Below are 15,415 nucleotides of genomic sequence, written 5' to 3'. Positions count from 1 at the left end.
CATTGGGTTTTCTTACCTGAAGAAGGGTGACATTTCAATCTTGTTTTACTGGCGTCTACTTGACTACTAAGTCAGCGCTGCACTATGGCCGAAATAACATAAAGACCTGACCTGGTTCCAAGACTGTCTTTAGACAGTTGCTATGTAATAGGGACTGTGACTTCGGATAAATTTGGTACTAAACGTGATAAATAATTGACAATACCTAGGATAGTTTTATTTTCTGTCTTGTTGTTTGGTTCTCTGAGAGCTGACACATTGGCTAGGTCTGGTTTGAGCCTCTCTGAAGTTAGTAAATGACCAGAATATTCAACCAGGGTCAGTTCTACTACACGTTAATTTTCGCTGAGCCGAATACTCTTTTCTTCTAGATATCTCGGCAAAACTGACCTAACATTATAGTTATAATTCCTAGTTCCAAGTTTTCCCATACACAAGAATGTAATCCATTACAGCAACCGCCCCACTTAACCATTCATAGGATTCATCAGTCTTTTTGTTTTTATTTTTTTTTTTTTGATACGGCTCCTTTAAAATTTATTATACTATTAATACAAATCCCAATGCAGGATGTATTCGATATTATCACTATATCTATCAAAATATTTTCTCATAGGACAGCAAATATGTATACCTTCAACATTCTGAGCGAGGCGAAACGATTTATTTAATGCACTATGATATTTAATAAGCTGATATCTACTTACTTTAAAACCCCAACAATCGTGTATAGTGCAGATATACCCTGTTATCACCAGTGTAATTCAAACTGTCCTATAAAGATGGCGTTTCAGTACCATCATATTGCATTTTACATCTGTGGAATTATTTGTTTAACTGAAAGGTCAAAAGGGGATTATGAGTTAACCATCGTGCATAATAATGACGTGCACGCGCATTTCGACCAGGTTAACGCGTACTCTGGAGAATGCACGGACAAACAAGCAAGTGATAATAAATGTTATGGAGGAGAAGCCAGGCGCAATTCTTTTATAAAAGGTAAATAAAATATTTATGTAAAGATTACACGTATATATGCATGAATATATATTTCCAGGTCTGTTACAATTAAGTATGAACATATATTTCCAGACCTGTTACAATTATATACGAATATATATTTCCAGGTCTTTTACATGTATGTATCAATATATATTTCCATGCCTATTGCACGTATATATCAATATATATTTCCAGGTCCATTACAACTATGTGTCAATATAGATTTCCATGTCTTTTGCACGTATATATCAATATATATTTCCATGTCTATTACATGAATATGTGTCAATGTACATTTCCAGGTCCATTACACATATGTGTCAACGTAGATTTCCATGTTCATTACACCTATGTGTCAATACAGATTTCAATGTCCATTACACCTATGTGTCAAAACATATGAGAAACAGGTATTTTAAAACATTCTCACTACACTGCAGAATGCCTTTACAATGGGTTTACAACCATGTCAGATTAATTATCACAGTTAATCTATTTCTTATCACTTGCTAATGAATAAACCCTCAACCTACACAAAATCCTATTTTAATCCCAGTATTTACAACATTCTACAGATAATTTCAGAAATGGCCTGTTGTAGTTCGTCGAATTGGAGTAAAAAATTAAATGGATATTCTAAAATATTGCTGATTACATAAAAGAAAGAGGAAATAAAACAGGTCTTTGAAAAAGGATACATATTTAATTGAAAAATATGTACACGATGCGTTTGTTTGTAAAACAGACAATAAATCCCTTCTAAAAGCAAAATGTTGTCGAAATCAGAGGAAAAATGAATTACTACATACATTGTCTATAAGAATCAAACGTTCTTGACGGACAATGCAGCTGTATTGCTGGGTAAATGAAAAAATGTGTACTTTCATTTAAACAACTGAAATTTAATTAAATGTTGTGTGTTATTTATTCAATATAATACTAGTCAATATTTGCAATGTGTGCATGTGGTATGTATATAAACAAACTGACAGGGAAACTCTCTGTTTATCTGTTTCGGATCACGTGATAAATTTTGTCGATATGGAGTATATGTATATCATTAAATTTCGTGATTTTTTTTACCTTATTGTAAATTAAGTTCTCCGGCGATTTGATGCTCTGCATGAAAATTTTACTTGTATAAACTTTAACATCCATTACAATGGTTTCATCAGCTTTTAATAATGATTTTTTTTGTAAAGAATGCCAATATTTGAACATACAATATAAAGAGCCCACCAAACTCAATGAAAAAGAAAAAAAAAACAACAACAAGTTCTCACAAATGTTTGCTAAATTTGTTGATTTATTAAATTGTAATTACTGCATTTCTTGGCTTCAAAGGAATTTATATATCAATTGCAATATTGCCACATACAGAGGTATGTCAAAGATAAGAGTTTGTACTGATAATATTGTTATTGATATGCACAGGCACTTCGAACCTAACCCTGATTTCATAAATAATTGCATTTGGGTCGCACCCATAAGTTTGAACAAACTTTTTATCAGTTATATTTTTTTATTATATTTTATGCTGTGATTACAAGCCAATATGTTTTATTTTCACTATATTTCAGATTTAATTGGGGAAACTATTACAATCTACATTTAATTTTGAACCAGACACTTGTAGAACATATGAGGGCACATATCTGTAGTGTACAGTTGGCAGATTTTCAAAAATAGACAGCATATCCATAATCATGGCGACAATTTCATGTACATTATGTTTCAGATGCACGAGAACGCTATGAGAACACTCTTGTGTTGGATGCAGGTGACAGGTTCACTGGGACGCTCTGGTTCAACCAGTACCACGGTGAAGCTGCAGCAACCTTTGTTAACATGGAAAAATATGATGCAGTGGTATAGTAGATTCATATATTGACATAACGTGATATAATGACGTAAATTCCGCGTCCGGTTATACTGCTGCACAAGTAAAAGTGTATAATGAAATTCGAATTCAAGTCACTTTTTTCATATTCAAACCTGATCTAGATAAAGTACTCAAGCAACTTGAATAGCAAACCAAGGACTAAAATCTCCAAACTGTGTTATCAAGACACTCACGGCACATTTTCTGTAGAAGCAAATCATACCAGTCCGTAAATTGCGGATGTAAACCAGTCACTTTATTCATAATGGTGCCCTTCATTAATTATGAACAAATGTATTTATTGTAAAAAGATTTTGCCATCCTTTTAAACCCCCAACTGCCATATAAAAGCCACAAGATGGTGCCGGGGCAGGTTTTTATATAAATTATGCATGTTTCACATCAGAGAGCCCTTTTTCAAAATTTTAAATAAACCACTGAATAAAAAGTTATGAAAAATTGCATAAATACACATTGAAATATTCTTTATCAATTGGTGTTTTTATTTTTTAAAACAAAAAATGTTGAAGTATAGTTTCAAAAAATTATTTAAACCTAACTGCCAAAAATTTGAATTTGCCGGGAGGAGCTAATGAGGTCATGAACCCTAGAGGAACAGAGAATGTAAACAATTCCCACGTGGTTTATTTTATCAACAAACTTGATCGTCAGAAGGCTTCATATCAATGGAATTAACACCTAGCTAGAGTGCATTGCAAAACATCTCCAGAAAGTAATTTTGAATTTTTAAACCAAATAGAATATCATAGTCATTTCTACAGTTATATTTTTATATGTCATATCATAAAAATGTTTTAAAGAAATAGGGAACTACTAATTACAGACATACAGTGATAAATATAATTTCAAATAGCTTATCATTTTTATTAGTCCTTATCACAGCAGCACTTGCTAATTTGTGTGTATTGTTCTGCATCCCAGACTTAAAGTTTATTATTTCTACATTTATTGCTAGGTTATCTCAATTAATGGGCCAGCCAGCAATGACAGAATTTTAGTTAAATGAATGTTTGATTTTGAGTTTCATTGTTAAGTTTACATAAACAAGATTAAAAATCAGGAATGCTAGTCTTGACTCAATTTTTCATAGGATTGATACTGATATGGATGCACAATATGGATAATAATAGTTTTTAACCATCAAAACATGCAAACTAGTTCAAATTTCTTCTTCAACTGACCATTGTTTACATTTGCCTGTGAATCATTTAAAGTGAGCTATTTTTAGCTAACAGACAGCCTAGAGTAGCGTTGTTATTTGATAGGCTCCTCCTACAAAACTTACTGCCAGGGTAGTAAAAGTTGGGGCTTTAATAAGCATTTAGATGCGAATATTTAATAAACGTTTAACCTAAAAAACAGTGTATTCTGGTCTAAAAGACATAAAAACTAGCGTTACCTTAATTTTAAATTTGTATGAGCAGTAAAAATTACAGGTTTTTATTAAAATATTGCCACACAACCCGAATCAACTTAATTTCTACACGACACGATCGAACTTTGCATTCTATACGACATAGCTAAACGTTATAAAACTTGCCATGTTCAGCAAAAGAGCAGGAACTGTTGTGTAATAACTACATTTTATGGATTTTTACAACTGCTTATGCTGTAAGTAGTGAGCAAAATACTAGTAGATCAGCATTTGAAACTTTCAGGTGAAAACGATTTTACCTTTAACTGTTTTAGAAAAGCTTCATATGTGTGTACAATATTTATCAATAAAAAGCAACTAGAAAGTACCGATGAAAAGCTTCAGTTGGTTTTACTACGAAATGTGCCTTTAATATTCAAAAAATTTCATTCATTGGAGAGCTGATTAATCCAAAAACATATAATGCGATATGCAGTTTTGTCTCTGTCGCTCGCAGACAGAAGATGAAATTTGTGATGAAAAGTTTGGAACTTTCATGAAAATTTAACTCAATCATTTATATAAATTATCTACGTCAACATAATGTTCTGCACCGCTGATTTTTTTTCATGATTTTGTGTACACTTTTTATTGTGTTCTTGTATTAGGTTAACTGATCTAAATCTTAACACACGCTTTTGCATAAATGTATATGTATAAAACTATCTAAACGCACCTGTGAATCAAGATACAAGTGAAAGTAGAAATAGAGGATTTTCTTCTTCATTACAGTGTCTAGGAAACCACGAGTTTGACCGAGGTGTAGCTGGGCTGGTGCCTTACCTTGAAAATCTCACTGTGCCAGTCATCGATGCAAATATAGATGTAAGCAGTGAGCCAAGACTGCAAGGACGTTTCAATGCTACGCTTATCAAAGAAGTAGGCGGAGTCAAAATTGGTTTGGTCGGATATATTACAACTGATACGGCTTTTATATCTAATGCAGGTTTGAAAGGCTTTTATAACAAAAGCAGCATCTTTCTTATCGTAATCTTTTTTTATCAGAAAGTTTAAAAATATGTCCTTTGGCACCCTTGAAAAATGTTTGACAAGTATAACGGTAATCTGAAGAGAAGTATATCTGATATATATTGAGCATGTATACCTGAGACAATGTCATTCTTATAATTTGTGAATGATAAAAATGCAGTTTGACTCACACAATAGCAATTTTATTTTACTTTTATTCAGTGTCACTACAACTATAATGTCTAAAGAGCAAAGACGGCCGAAATGTCTGACTAACTGACAGATATCCCAAGTTAAGGCCATCCAAAATATATGTTTGCCGGATTTTAGGGTGGAGATGTAGGGGAGGGGGCGGCTAGACCTCCTTTGAATCCACTGTTGTATACTAGTGTATGTGCAATGAGACATGCTTCCATCTAAAACCTTTTTGGTCTTATATTGCAACATTAACCACCTGTGTGCAACACTTTGTTCACCAACGCATTTGGATGAGCTTCGGGACCAAGTATTTAATGATTGACCATACTTGTTTTAGGTTTGGTCATTACGGTTTCACATTGTTCCTTTTGATGAAGTGTTATAGCCCCCCAATATGGTGACTGAACATCTTTTTATATGTTTTCTTTTTTTCTAGTTCACGCCTTTGAAAGTGATGTCATATGGGGTTAAAATCTCTGTTATGAGGATTGCTTCCAATGTATCAAAATAGAACGTAACAAAGCACAAATCCAAACTTTATCTTTTAAGGGCCAACTGTGGAGTTCGAAGATGAAGTGACAGCTGTGAGAAATGAAGTGGAGAAGTTGAAAGCCGCTGGAGTAGATATTGTGATTGGGTTGAGCCATGCTGGTTATGGTATGGATAAAAAGGTAGCTCGAGAAGTGGAAGATATTGACGTGATAGTTGGTGGTCACTCGCACACTTTCCTTTACTCAGGTATTGCGGTATAATAAACAGGCTATTGCTTATTATAATGTCAAATATTTTATAGGAAAGTTTGATAAAATCCATGATTGGCTATATCATGACCCTCTATACTGAAAACGTCGTTTTACACATGTACGAGAATATGCATTATAAATTTGAGTGCGTAAGTGCTGCTTGTATTATCTGCATTAAAAGATATTGCTTTGCAACTTATACACGGTCGTTTTTATTGTTAAATATATGTGTTCACATGCCTAACACATTGTTGGTAGTAACGATAGAAACAATACTGATAGTGTTGGCATCCTTAGTAAGTTACTTCTTACGAAATGCTATAATGAGTACAGCATGACATGTGCATTTAAGGAAGGAGTAACTACGTTCTAAGAACAAAATAACACGACAGCAGAACAGTGTATATATAGATGATAGATATCTTAGAAAAACACATACACAAAGTAGGAAATATTTACAATAAAGACAAAACAAAAACATAAAGGAGCACAAAATGGCACCGCCTTGGAATGGTGAGTGATCAAAACATCGCTGGGGAGTTTAAACAGGTTAATTGTGCGGTGACTTCAGCTCTTTATTTCCACCATGTCATAAGACAGTTAAATAAAAATTATTCCCGCCAGGTGAATCCCCTAATACACAGCCTACGGTATGTAAAACATGAAATTGCTCGTGTAAAATATATATCAATAGAAAACCTAAAGATTGTAAATGAACAATATACGCGTAAACTCAATATCTACCAGACCATTAACAGGAACACTATTGAAAATAATTATGTCTTTATACATTAACAATCTAAACTGCAAATTATATGCTTAAGGTACCATTTCATTAGAAATAATAAGCCCAGATATTCAGTTAATCTAACAACAGGAAGTGAAAAAGTGAATTTATCATTTCAGGACCCCAGCCTTCTAAAGAGGAAATAGAGGGTCCATACCCAACCATTGTAACTCAGCCGAGTGGGAAGACGGTGCTTGTTGTCCAGGCCTATGCTTGGGGAAAATACATGGGCTTTCTCAATGTTACCTTCGATGAGGACTTTAATGTCAAATCGTGGTCAGGGCAACCAGTTTTACTGGACAAAACTATTCCTCAAGGTAAGGATAGATTTGAACGCGCGGGCAAATTCAGTTTGATTATTTGGTAAGAAAGGTGGTGGGTGATGTTTCATAATAATCATAACAAACAAGCAAGTTTGTCAGTTTTTCAATCCTGTATGTTTTGGTACAGCTGTTATATTGTAGTGTATTATAGTATTCCAAACGGTTTTCCTAAATAATTTATCAAATTCAACCACTACCGTCTTAATGATTATCGTTCATTTTCTTTAATGCTAAATGAGTGTATTGTTAAAAACAAAGAATATATGTTTCTAGATCCAGCTACATTGGAAGTTATAAATAAGATGAAGAAACCCCTGGAAAAGATAAAGGCACAAATCGTTGGTAGAACTGTTGTCAGACTGCAGGGTGATCCCATTCAGTGCAGACTGAGGGAATGCAACTCTGGTATACATATTTAAACTAACCCTTACTCTGCTAAATTTCTCTAATGAACTTGTCCATCTTTCAATTTGGACAGTACCATTTGCTGTTAAAAGGGGTGTTAAAAATACTGACTGAATGGCGAACAGTGTAGATCATGATCAGCCTGCACGGATGTGCACGCTGATCATGATCTACACTAGTCTTAAAGGCAGAATCAATCGTGTCCAGCATGATAAGGGCTAATAGAAATGTTATCGAAAATGAGTGGAAATAACATTATAATATCAGTTGAATTTATTCTAAGATAGAGGCAACTATTTCAGAAACTTTAATCTAAAACATGATATGTCAACTCTTATTTCGTGGAAAAGTTGCTAAATCTTTACCTGTTTCAGTGGTTTTTTTTTTGGTTTTTTTTTGTAAAGATAAATGTGCATTTTTATTAGTTACATGTTGAAGTATATGCTTTTAAGTAATATCCTACAGAAATTGAAATCCTACAAAATATAAACATGCATTTCAGTTATCACTCTGAATGTGTGTTATTTTATATAAATACACATAGATGCTCTCGCAGAAATATGTCCACAGTTTTGTTAAATGCAAATAGAATTCAGAAAATCGTGTTTTTATAATATACTGGTACTAATTTTAGGTAATCTCTTGACGGATTCAATGATAGACTACCACATTGACAAGAGGGAATCCAATGACACATGGGCACTTGCTGCTATTGCATTGCTCTCAGGCGGAGGTATCAGAGCTTCAACCGAACCAGGTAATGCCTATTCTGAAGACTTTATATCTACACCTTCAACACAGTGAGTTTTGCTGTATTATTATTTTAGAGGAAGAGAAATAAAGGGTTCACTGTAGTGACATTTTGTGCACGAACGTTTCTTTTTTATACATGTATATTATCGTTAGAAATTTATTTAAGCATATGCAACCATACCACAAGTTTGAAAATCTGTGTATACACCATTTACATTGGTTTGAGGTATACAAGTAAATCACGAAACATCAACTTTGCATGCTGTGGATCTATAAAACACAATACAAATAATATGGACATGTGTTTCAGGTGACATATCCATGGGACAGGTGCTGACCGTTCAGCCATTTGGCAACGTTATCGATATGATTCAGCTACGTGGAGTACATTTACGGCAAGCATTTGAACACTCAGTTGCAAAGTACGATCCTCATGATAGACCTGGAGCCTTCTTTCAAATGTCAGGTAGCTTGCTTCTTTTTGATGATATCTGAACTTTGACCAAATGACAAGCATTCTTCTTTCGAGGGAAAGTTTAGATATTCTATCAGTATGTACTGAGTAGCAAGTTTATACTTCGGTTTTGCGCTGAAATAGTTTCAGTCATTTGTAATGAAGTGTCTTATTAAGTTATGCTGAAATATCCAGAGGTATTTTAATAGTTTCAGTTGACCTGGTTCTAAAAATATACCTTAAAGCTGAGATTGAGTTATCCTTCGCATGTATGTTTTATTGACTTAATATTTTACATTGTAATATGTTATAACGCTATGGGGAGGTCCTCCAATATGCCTCATGTTGATATGTATACAATGATATTATTTGTTCTTTTGTAAAGGATATTCAGAGCTATGGCAATACCTTATCCCTCGATATTTGGTTAGTTTATCAAAGAGAAATGATGATTCTTAATATCGAATGTCATTAGCAATAATTCAGAAAATATGCTATGTACAAATTTCCTTTTTGTTTCTAGGTGCACATGTCGTGTATGACCTTTCAAAACCATCTGGCAGTCGTGTTGTATCTCTTGAAGTACGATGTTTGAAGTGTATAGTGCCAAAGTATGAACCGGTTGACGATGAAGAAATTTACAATATCCTGATGATGGATTTTACTATTAAAGGAGGTGACGGATTTACAATGATCCGTGATAACCTTGTTGGACATGTACAAATGAGTATGTTAATTATTACTAAACTTCTGCCAATATTTTTCCTGTGTATACCCTTCCATATTCACACATATTGCCACACGTTTCTCTTTGCGAAGGACAGTGCTATTCTGATTTTTCATTCCAGAATTATCATCATAGTAAACTATAACATTTTCATCCTTACTTTTAATTTACTGTACAATTAAAATACTTCCAAAGTTATTAACGTATTTCTGCACGTTCGGGTCAAAATATTCTACAATGTAGAATTTGATTAAACATTGATTTTTCGAAACATCAGACGACCACCAAGTAAAAAAAATTAGGGTCGTGCGCTTGATTATTTGTTACTCCAATTTAAAAATATTGGTTCTCCAGTTAATTGTTACAGTGGGCTTCAATGGGAAGATTGCACTTTTAATGACATGTTCGCGTATAGAAAAAAGTTCAACAATGTAGATTTTGATAAAACTTTTTAAAGTTATAGATTCACCTTTTTCCAATCATATGAATAAATAAATATAATGTACAGGTCTGTGTACTTAATTTTTCATAAATCGCCAGATGTCAAATGGAGTCCTTACACTATTGTTTATTTTATGTTACAATTTGTATGTTTTAAATCAAAATATCCATATTTTGTCAAAATTAACCTTAAAAAGACAGGAGTACCGACTGTTTTCTACGAAGCATTATTCTATGTTTTCCGGATAAATAACGTTACGCCGTCACTTCCGGTTTATCAAACGTGCAGAACTACCTTAAACATTATTTGTCAATATCTCCATTAAGTCGTCATAAGCCCACGTATTTGTTAAGAACGACACATTCAAAATATTTGAAGTATTTTGGTATACATGAAAGTCTGGCTGTATGCGGAACGGTATTTCAAGTACAACTGTAACGTGGCAAAAATAATCATTTCTACTTTTCGTACAAATGACACAATAGTTTAGAGGTAATGTATACGATGTAAAACGTTTACCATGAAGTCAGTTGTAGTTGAATGCATACAGATAAAAAATAAACAGGAAATAGGTATTGTAAATACAAAATGTATGCTTAATAAAGACATTATATGTCAATGAAAATGATGGCGAGAAGGAAGATAGGAAAAGGAAATAACACTTAATTTATTGGTGGGTGCTAGGGTATTTATATATATATATACAGTCAAACCCGGCTGCAGAACCTCCCTTGGGGACTGAAAAATGCCGGTATTTGTGATAACATATATTTTCGCAAGACAGGTGACGTGTGACCATAGTAAGCAGGTTATATTTTTTGGAGGCTGTCTACAGTACGGGTCTGACTGCATAAGGGAGTTCATCGGTTCTATGACAAAGGTAATTGTACCAAGTAATATAGCAAAAACAAAACAAAATTATGTGGGATAAGGCCGTGACTTTATTGTAAATTTTCAAATGAAAATTATGGCATATTGTAAATATATAGCATGGTATATATGAAAATGATGAGAAAATATGAAAGACAAAGCTCCAGCTAAAATGCCTGGAAGCAACATAGCAGCGCGAAGGTGCAGAAAACTATGAAAATAAGAGCAGAACATACCAGACCTAATAGGAAATTGTAGGTTCTAGTACTTCGCACTAATGAGAAACGTGACAAAGATGCTCTCACCGATCTCTATGATATAAGATGATAACTATAGATTTAAACGAATGTAATGCATTTTAGATTTTAGTACTAAAAAGATTTACAATATGTCATACCGAAATGCACATTACGTGTATTGAGGGCCACTCAACATTTTATGAAAATAAAATTCGCCAAAACGAGGTATGCAGTGAATCACGTTTACTCAATAGTACAGCAGGTCATTGACAAACATTTAAAAGTCTAGAGCTAGAAATTACCTTTTGCTATGTACCTTAATTTTTTAAGATGTATCAAAATCTATGAAACATCGCTGTATATTTTACATATTGTATATCTTTAATGTTACAATGTCATTCAGGTACATGTACATATTATCCAATAGTTCGATTACTATAAGCTAGGGTCATCATGAAACCTTTTGCTGAGGTTTCAGTCGAAATGTATTATCTATTTATTTTGAACGAACATCAGACGAACGGACGGACAGGCGGACGAATAGGAAACCAATAGCCATAAGACTTTCAATTTGAAGAGTCTTACTGCCACTGACTTGTTACGTCATAAACAGAATATGCTTGGACAGTTTCATGTGACGTCTTCTTTGCATTCATATTATTGAAATTATTATTCATATCATTATTGTTATTATGATTATTATTATTATTATTAACATTATTCTCATAATTGATTCAATTCTGTTTTACACCTATTTTCGATATTTCTTGATTATTTCGTTTTCCATACCAATGCATTTTTATAACTTATTCTTTTACATGCAGGCAGTTAAGTAATGCATGCAACGGACCTAGATAAATCGGATCTAAAAAAAATTAACCAGGTACAGCAGTTACCTTTCAACACAGGTGCCCAAATAGCTGCCGATCCGACCATGCCACGCCGCTCCTATAGCTAAACTGTTTAAAGACATTAGGAGAATAGCCGGTTGACGACATTAGTTTTCTGCAGTCCCTTATACCAGAGATTGACCGTGTTAATGCTGGTGTTACAGTTGCTGACGTAATGGATAATCCGCATCAAATCGTATAGGCTAGAACTGCGTCTAAAATTTAAAATGTGTATGCATTTCATTAGCGTGTAACAAAATTGATAACCAAATCCATATTTTAGTCATTAAGAAATACATTTAAAGCTGAATATTGTTCAAAATATAACAATAATCTGTATTTAATTTATATTAGTCCTTGTATATGATAATCTTTTGCAGAACGGAACCATGCAAAGTATTAGCAGATTCGGTTCGATTAATTTGGGTTCATGGGAAATCACTCGTGGCACTCCCAAGTATAGTGTGGCTTATTCCATTTAGCTCAGAATGTTTGTGTTTTTATTTCTATAGCACCGTTCTCCATAAGTTTCGTTGTTTTGCTGGATTTTATTCTTATGTAAAATACTCTCAGAAACAGTAACCAGACTTAAGTATGAAAAGCACATCTTACCTTACTTCGAACATGTCCGGATTGTATTGTTTAACAGTTCTGAAAGAGCTTTGTAATTTCATTACAATGAATTAATAATATATCTATAAATCCATGAATTATTTGATTTAAACATGACGCTTTCGTGCTTTAAGAAATATTTCTACGACTCAGAACTGGACAGTATGTTATTAATTTTCATAAGCATCACTTACCATTTACTGTTATACATTACAACAGTTGAGATCTGGGTTTTACCCTAGTGATTGTATAAAATGAAAATATATCTTACATTTCTTTCGATATCTAACAAACAGCAGCTAACCAATATGTTACATTATGAAACATCCAATATACACGTATCTTTCTTGTCAGCTGTTAATGTTTCATGCCATGGTACGAACCCAACTGGAACGCTCTCTTGCCAGTATAGCTAATCAAGTTAATATAGCCAATTTCGTTCCTGGACACGTAAAAAGCGTAAGCTTACATTACCTTATTACATACCAATTTTCCCATGTGCAGTCTCTACGAACACTTTAACCATCTGACTGAAATACTATTGAAAACGGCATGGAACCAATTAATTGTATGTCGCTCCTTTCTCATCGGATCTGTTAAGCTGTAACTAGACTATGCAGCATGTTTTTTATCATTCGAAGCAAGATATTTAACGTATAATTTTGACAATTGGTAAGAAACAACCAAATGTATATTTCTATTTGATTTAATGACTTAAAAGTTTGTGATTTTTTTTTTTAATTATATTAGGCTACAAAAGCAAAATTCTTTGATTAATCCTAGCGATACTAAATCATGTTACAAAATATTTCCGCAACAATGTACGTTAGAAATGCATAAACCTCAATACACCTCGGGTGAAACCAGTACATGCATATTGTACATATGATTAAAGTCCATAAATAATAATGACCGAGAGTAATGTACAGGAACAAAACGTACTGCATTTTTGCGTATGTACATGCAAACAAAAAGAACGCTCGACCACACCCATGTTTTACCTGTGAGTGTTTGTCAGCTCACTATGTCTGTTAATTTTATTTATTTATTTTTTTATTTTTTTTTTTTTATAACTAAAATTCACTTCAGACTGATTCAGTCAGTGATTGAATAAAACCAAATAGCCAATATCTTGCTGATTGTACGATGAACACGTGTCTCCATTACTTTCCAGAGGACATATTCAAATGCCGTATAAACAGAAAGTTCAGCAATCAAACTTATAAGCGCAGACACCTAAAGAAAATATGTAATGTATACTCATCTCAATTGGGAATTCTCAAAACAGTAGCGCTGCAGTTATCCGTCGTAATCTTCTTTAAATTTTGGTAAACGATCTGTCCTCTACGGATTTCCGATAAAGAATGTACTTGTCACTGCACTAAATTTGCCCATGAAAATCCCGTGGGATTAAAACTTGTCAGACTAGTATTTGAACTGATACGACTATAAATACAAATACAGGTGCGGATTAGCAGTGATGCGTTATGTTAGACAAGACGATACCCACCAAAATTAAAACAATTTATTTCATAAGAGAACATAAATTTACTTAATTTGAAAAATTAGGGAATCGAACTCACAACAAATGGTTTGATACGTGGCAGTATTTGCATTTCCCCGAACTAAGCTGGTTGCAGGATTCACGTTATTAAATGACTATAGTATTGATTCTTATTTTCAGATTCCTTGGATTCCGATGTTTTCAAAACGTATCTAGAAAAAAATAATCCAGTATTCGCAGATACAGAGGGCAGAATCAAGTTTGTAAATTCTTCAGAAACGTCTGGAACATCTGAAACAAAATGCACAGCATGGAGCATGGCAGTTTTCGTTTTTATTTTAAGATTCATGAATGTGTTCTAATCGCAGTTAGTTAAAGCTATTTGAATGCCGAAAGATCAAATTACGATCAGTGCCGTCAGCTTCTTTTCCTGATTTTTTTCACATTTATTTGCTGTTTTGACTATTACTGTAATAGTGCTTGTTTTGTATTTTCCACGTCAAAGACCTCATGGAGTTTATTAACTACACAGTGATCTATTTAATGCCAAAATTGTGGAATTGTACCTAAACCCTGATATAGGGTTTGACAATTAATGGTACACCTGAGCAAAATGACCATTTTCCAAATAGTTTGCTGTGAGTTATGGCGTGAGAGTTCTACATTGATATTTATAGTTGTACAGTCAAAGGAATATTGTCCATTATAATTTTTATAACGTATTATCTTTTGATAAATTTTTGTAACAAATTTTAAAACTATCTCAAACTGTTCCTCAGTGGACAAACTAACTATGAAAATCTAGCTCATGACAGTATGAAGATAAATCAGCAATTAATATGGCGCAGCTAGTCCCCATTGTGATACAAATTACTTGTCTATATGATTTATAGTTATAATAATGTTAATAATAATAGAAACGAAAGGCAATGTTTTACATACCTATTCACATGACCAAATGATGTCTTTATTAAATTTATTGTTAATTCATTACATGCGAAATAATTGGCATTTTTTCCTGGCAAATGTTTGAGTCTGCTGCTGCGGTCACTGCATCGAGAAGATGTTCTAATAGATTTCATTGTAATAGGTCTACATTTTTTTTTCATTCTAACTATCACATATAACACGAAATGTTTACTGCTAAATAAACTTATCAAAATGACTATTTGTGGTATAT

At 33.3% G+C, this 15,415-nt stretch overlaps 1 protein-coding gene across 1 annotated transcript; it reads left to right on the top strand.

Annotated features, from left to right (window-relative positions):
* Window positions 1–521: 521 nt before the first annotated feature.
* On the top strand, window positions 522–15,401 carry LOC123550922 (snake venom 5'-nucleotidase-like). Its single transcript, XM_045339422.2, has 10 exons — window positions 522–999; window positions 2,741–2,871; window positions 5,052–5,265; window positions 6,036–6,224; window positions 7,136–7,333; window positions 7,613–7,744; window positions 8,379–8,501; window positions 8,808–8,963; window positions 9,475–9,678; window positions 14,416–15,401. The coding sequence occupies exons 1-10, from the start codon at window positions 678–680 to the stop codon at window positions 14,595–14,597; spliced, it is 1,851 nt and encodes a 616-aa protein (XP_045195357.2). The 5' UTR covers window positions 522–677; the 3' UTR covers window positions 14,598–15,401.
* The last annotated feature ends 14 nt before the right edge of the window (window positions 15,402–15,415 follow it).

Source organism: Mercenaria mercenaria, chromosome 4, assembly GCF_021730395.1.
Source record: "Mercenaria mercenaria strain notata chromosome 4, MADL_Memer_1, whole genome shotgun sequence".
Lineage (NCBI taxonomy): Eukaryota > Metazoa > Mollusca > Bivalvia > Venerida > Veneridae > Mercenaria > Mercenaria mercenaria.
Note: the sequence above shows the minus strand (reverse complement) of the source record. Positions and strands in the feature narration are given on the sequence as shown.

Coding starts and splice junctions, on each gene's coding strand:
- LOC123550922 (XM_045339422.2), top strand. CDS start 678: ATGATATTTAATAAGCTGATATCTACTTACTTTAAAACCCCAACAATC. Junction 5,266..6,035: donor GGCTTTTATATCTAATGCAG/GTTTGAAAGGCT, acceptor TTATCTTTTAAG/GGCCAACTGTGGAGTTCGAA. Junction 7,334..7,612: donor GGACAAAACTATTCCTCAAG/GTAAGGATAGAT, acceptor ATATGTTTCTAG/ATCCAGCTACATTGGAAGTT.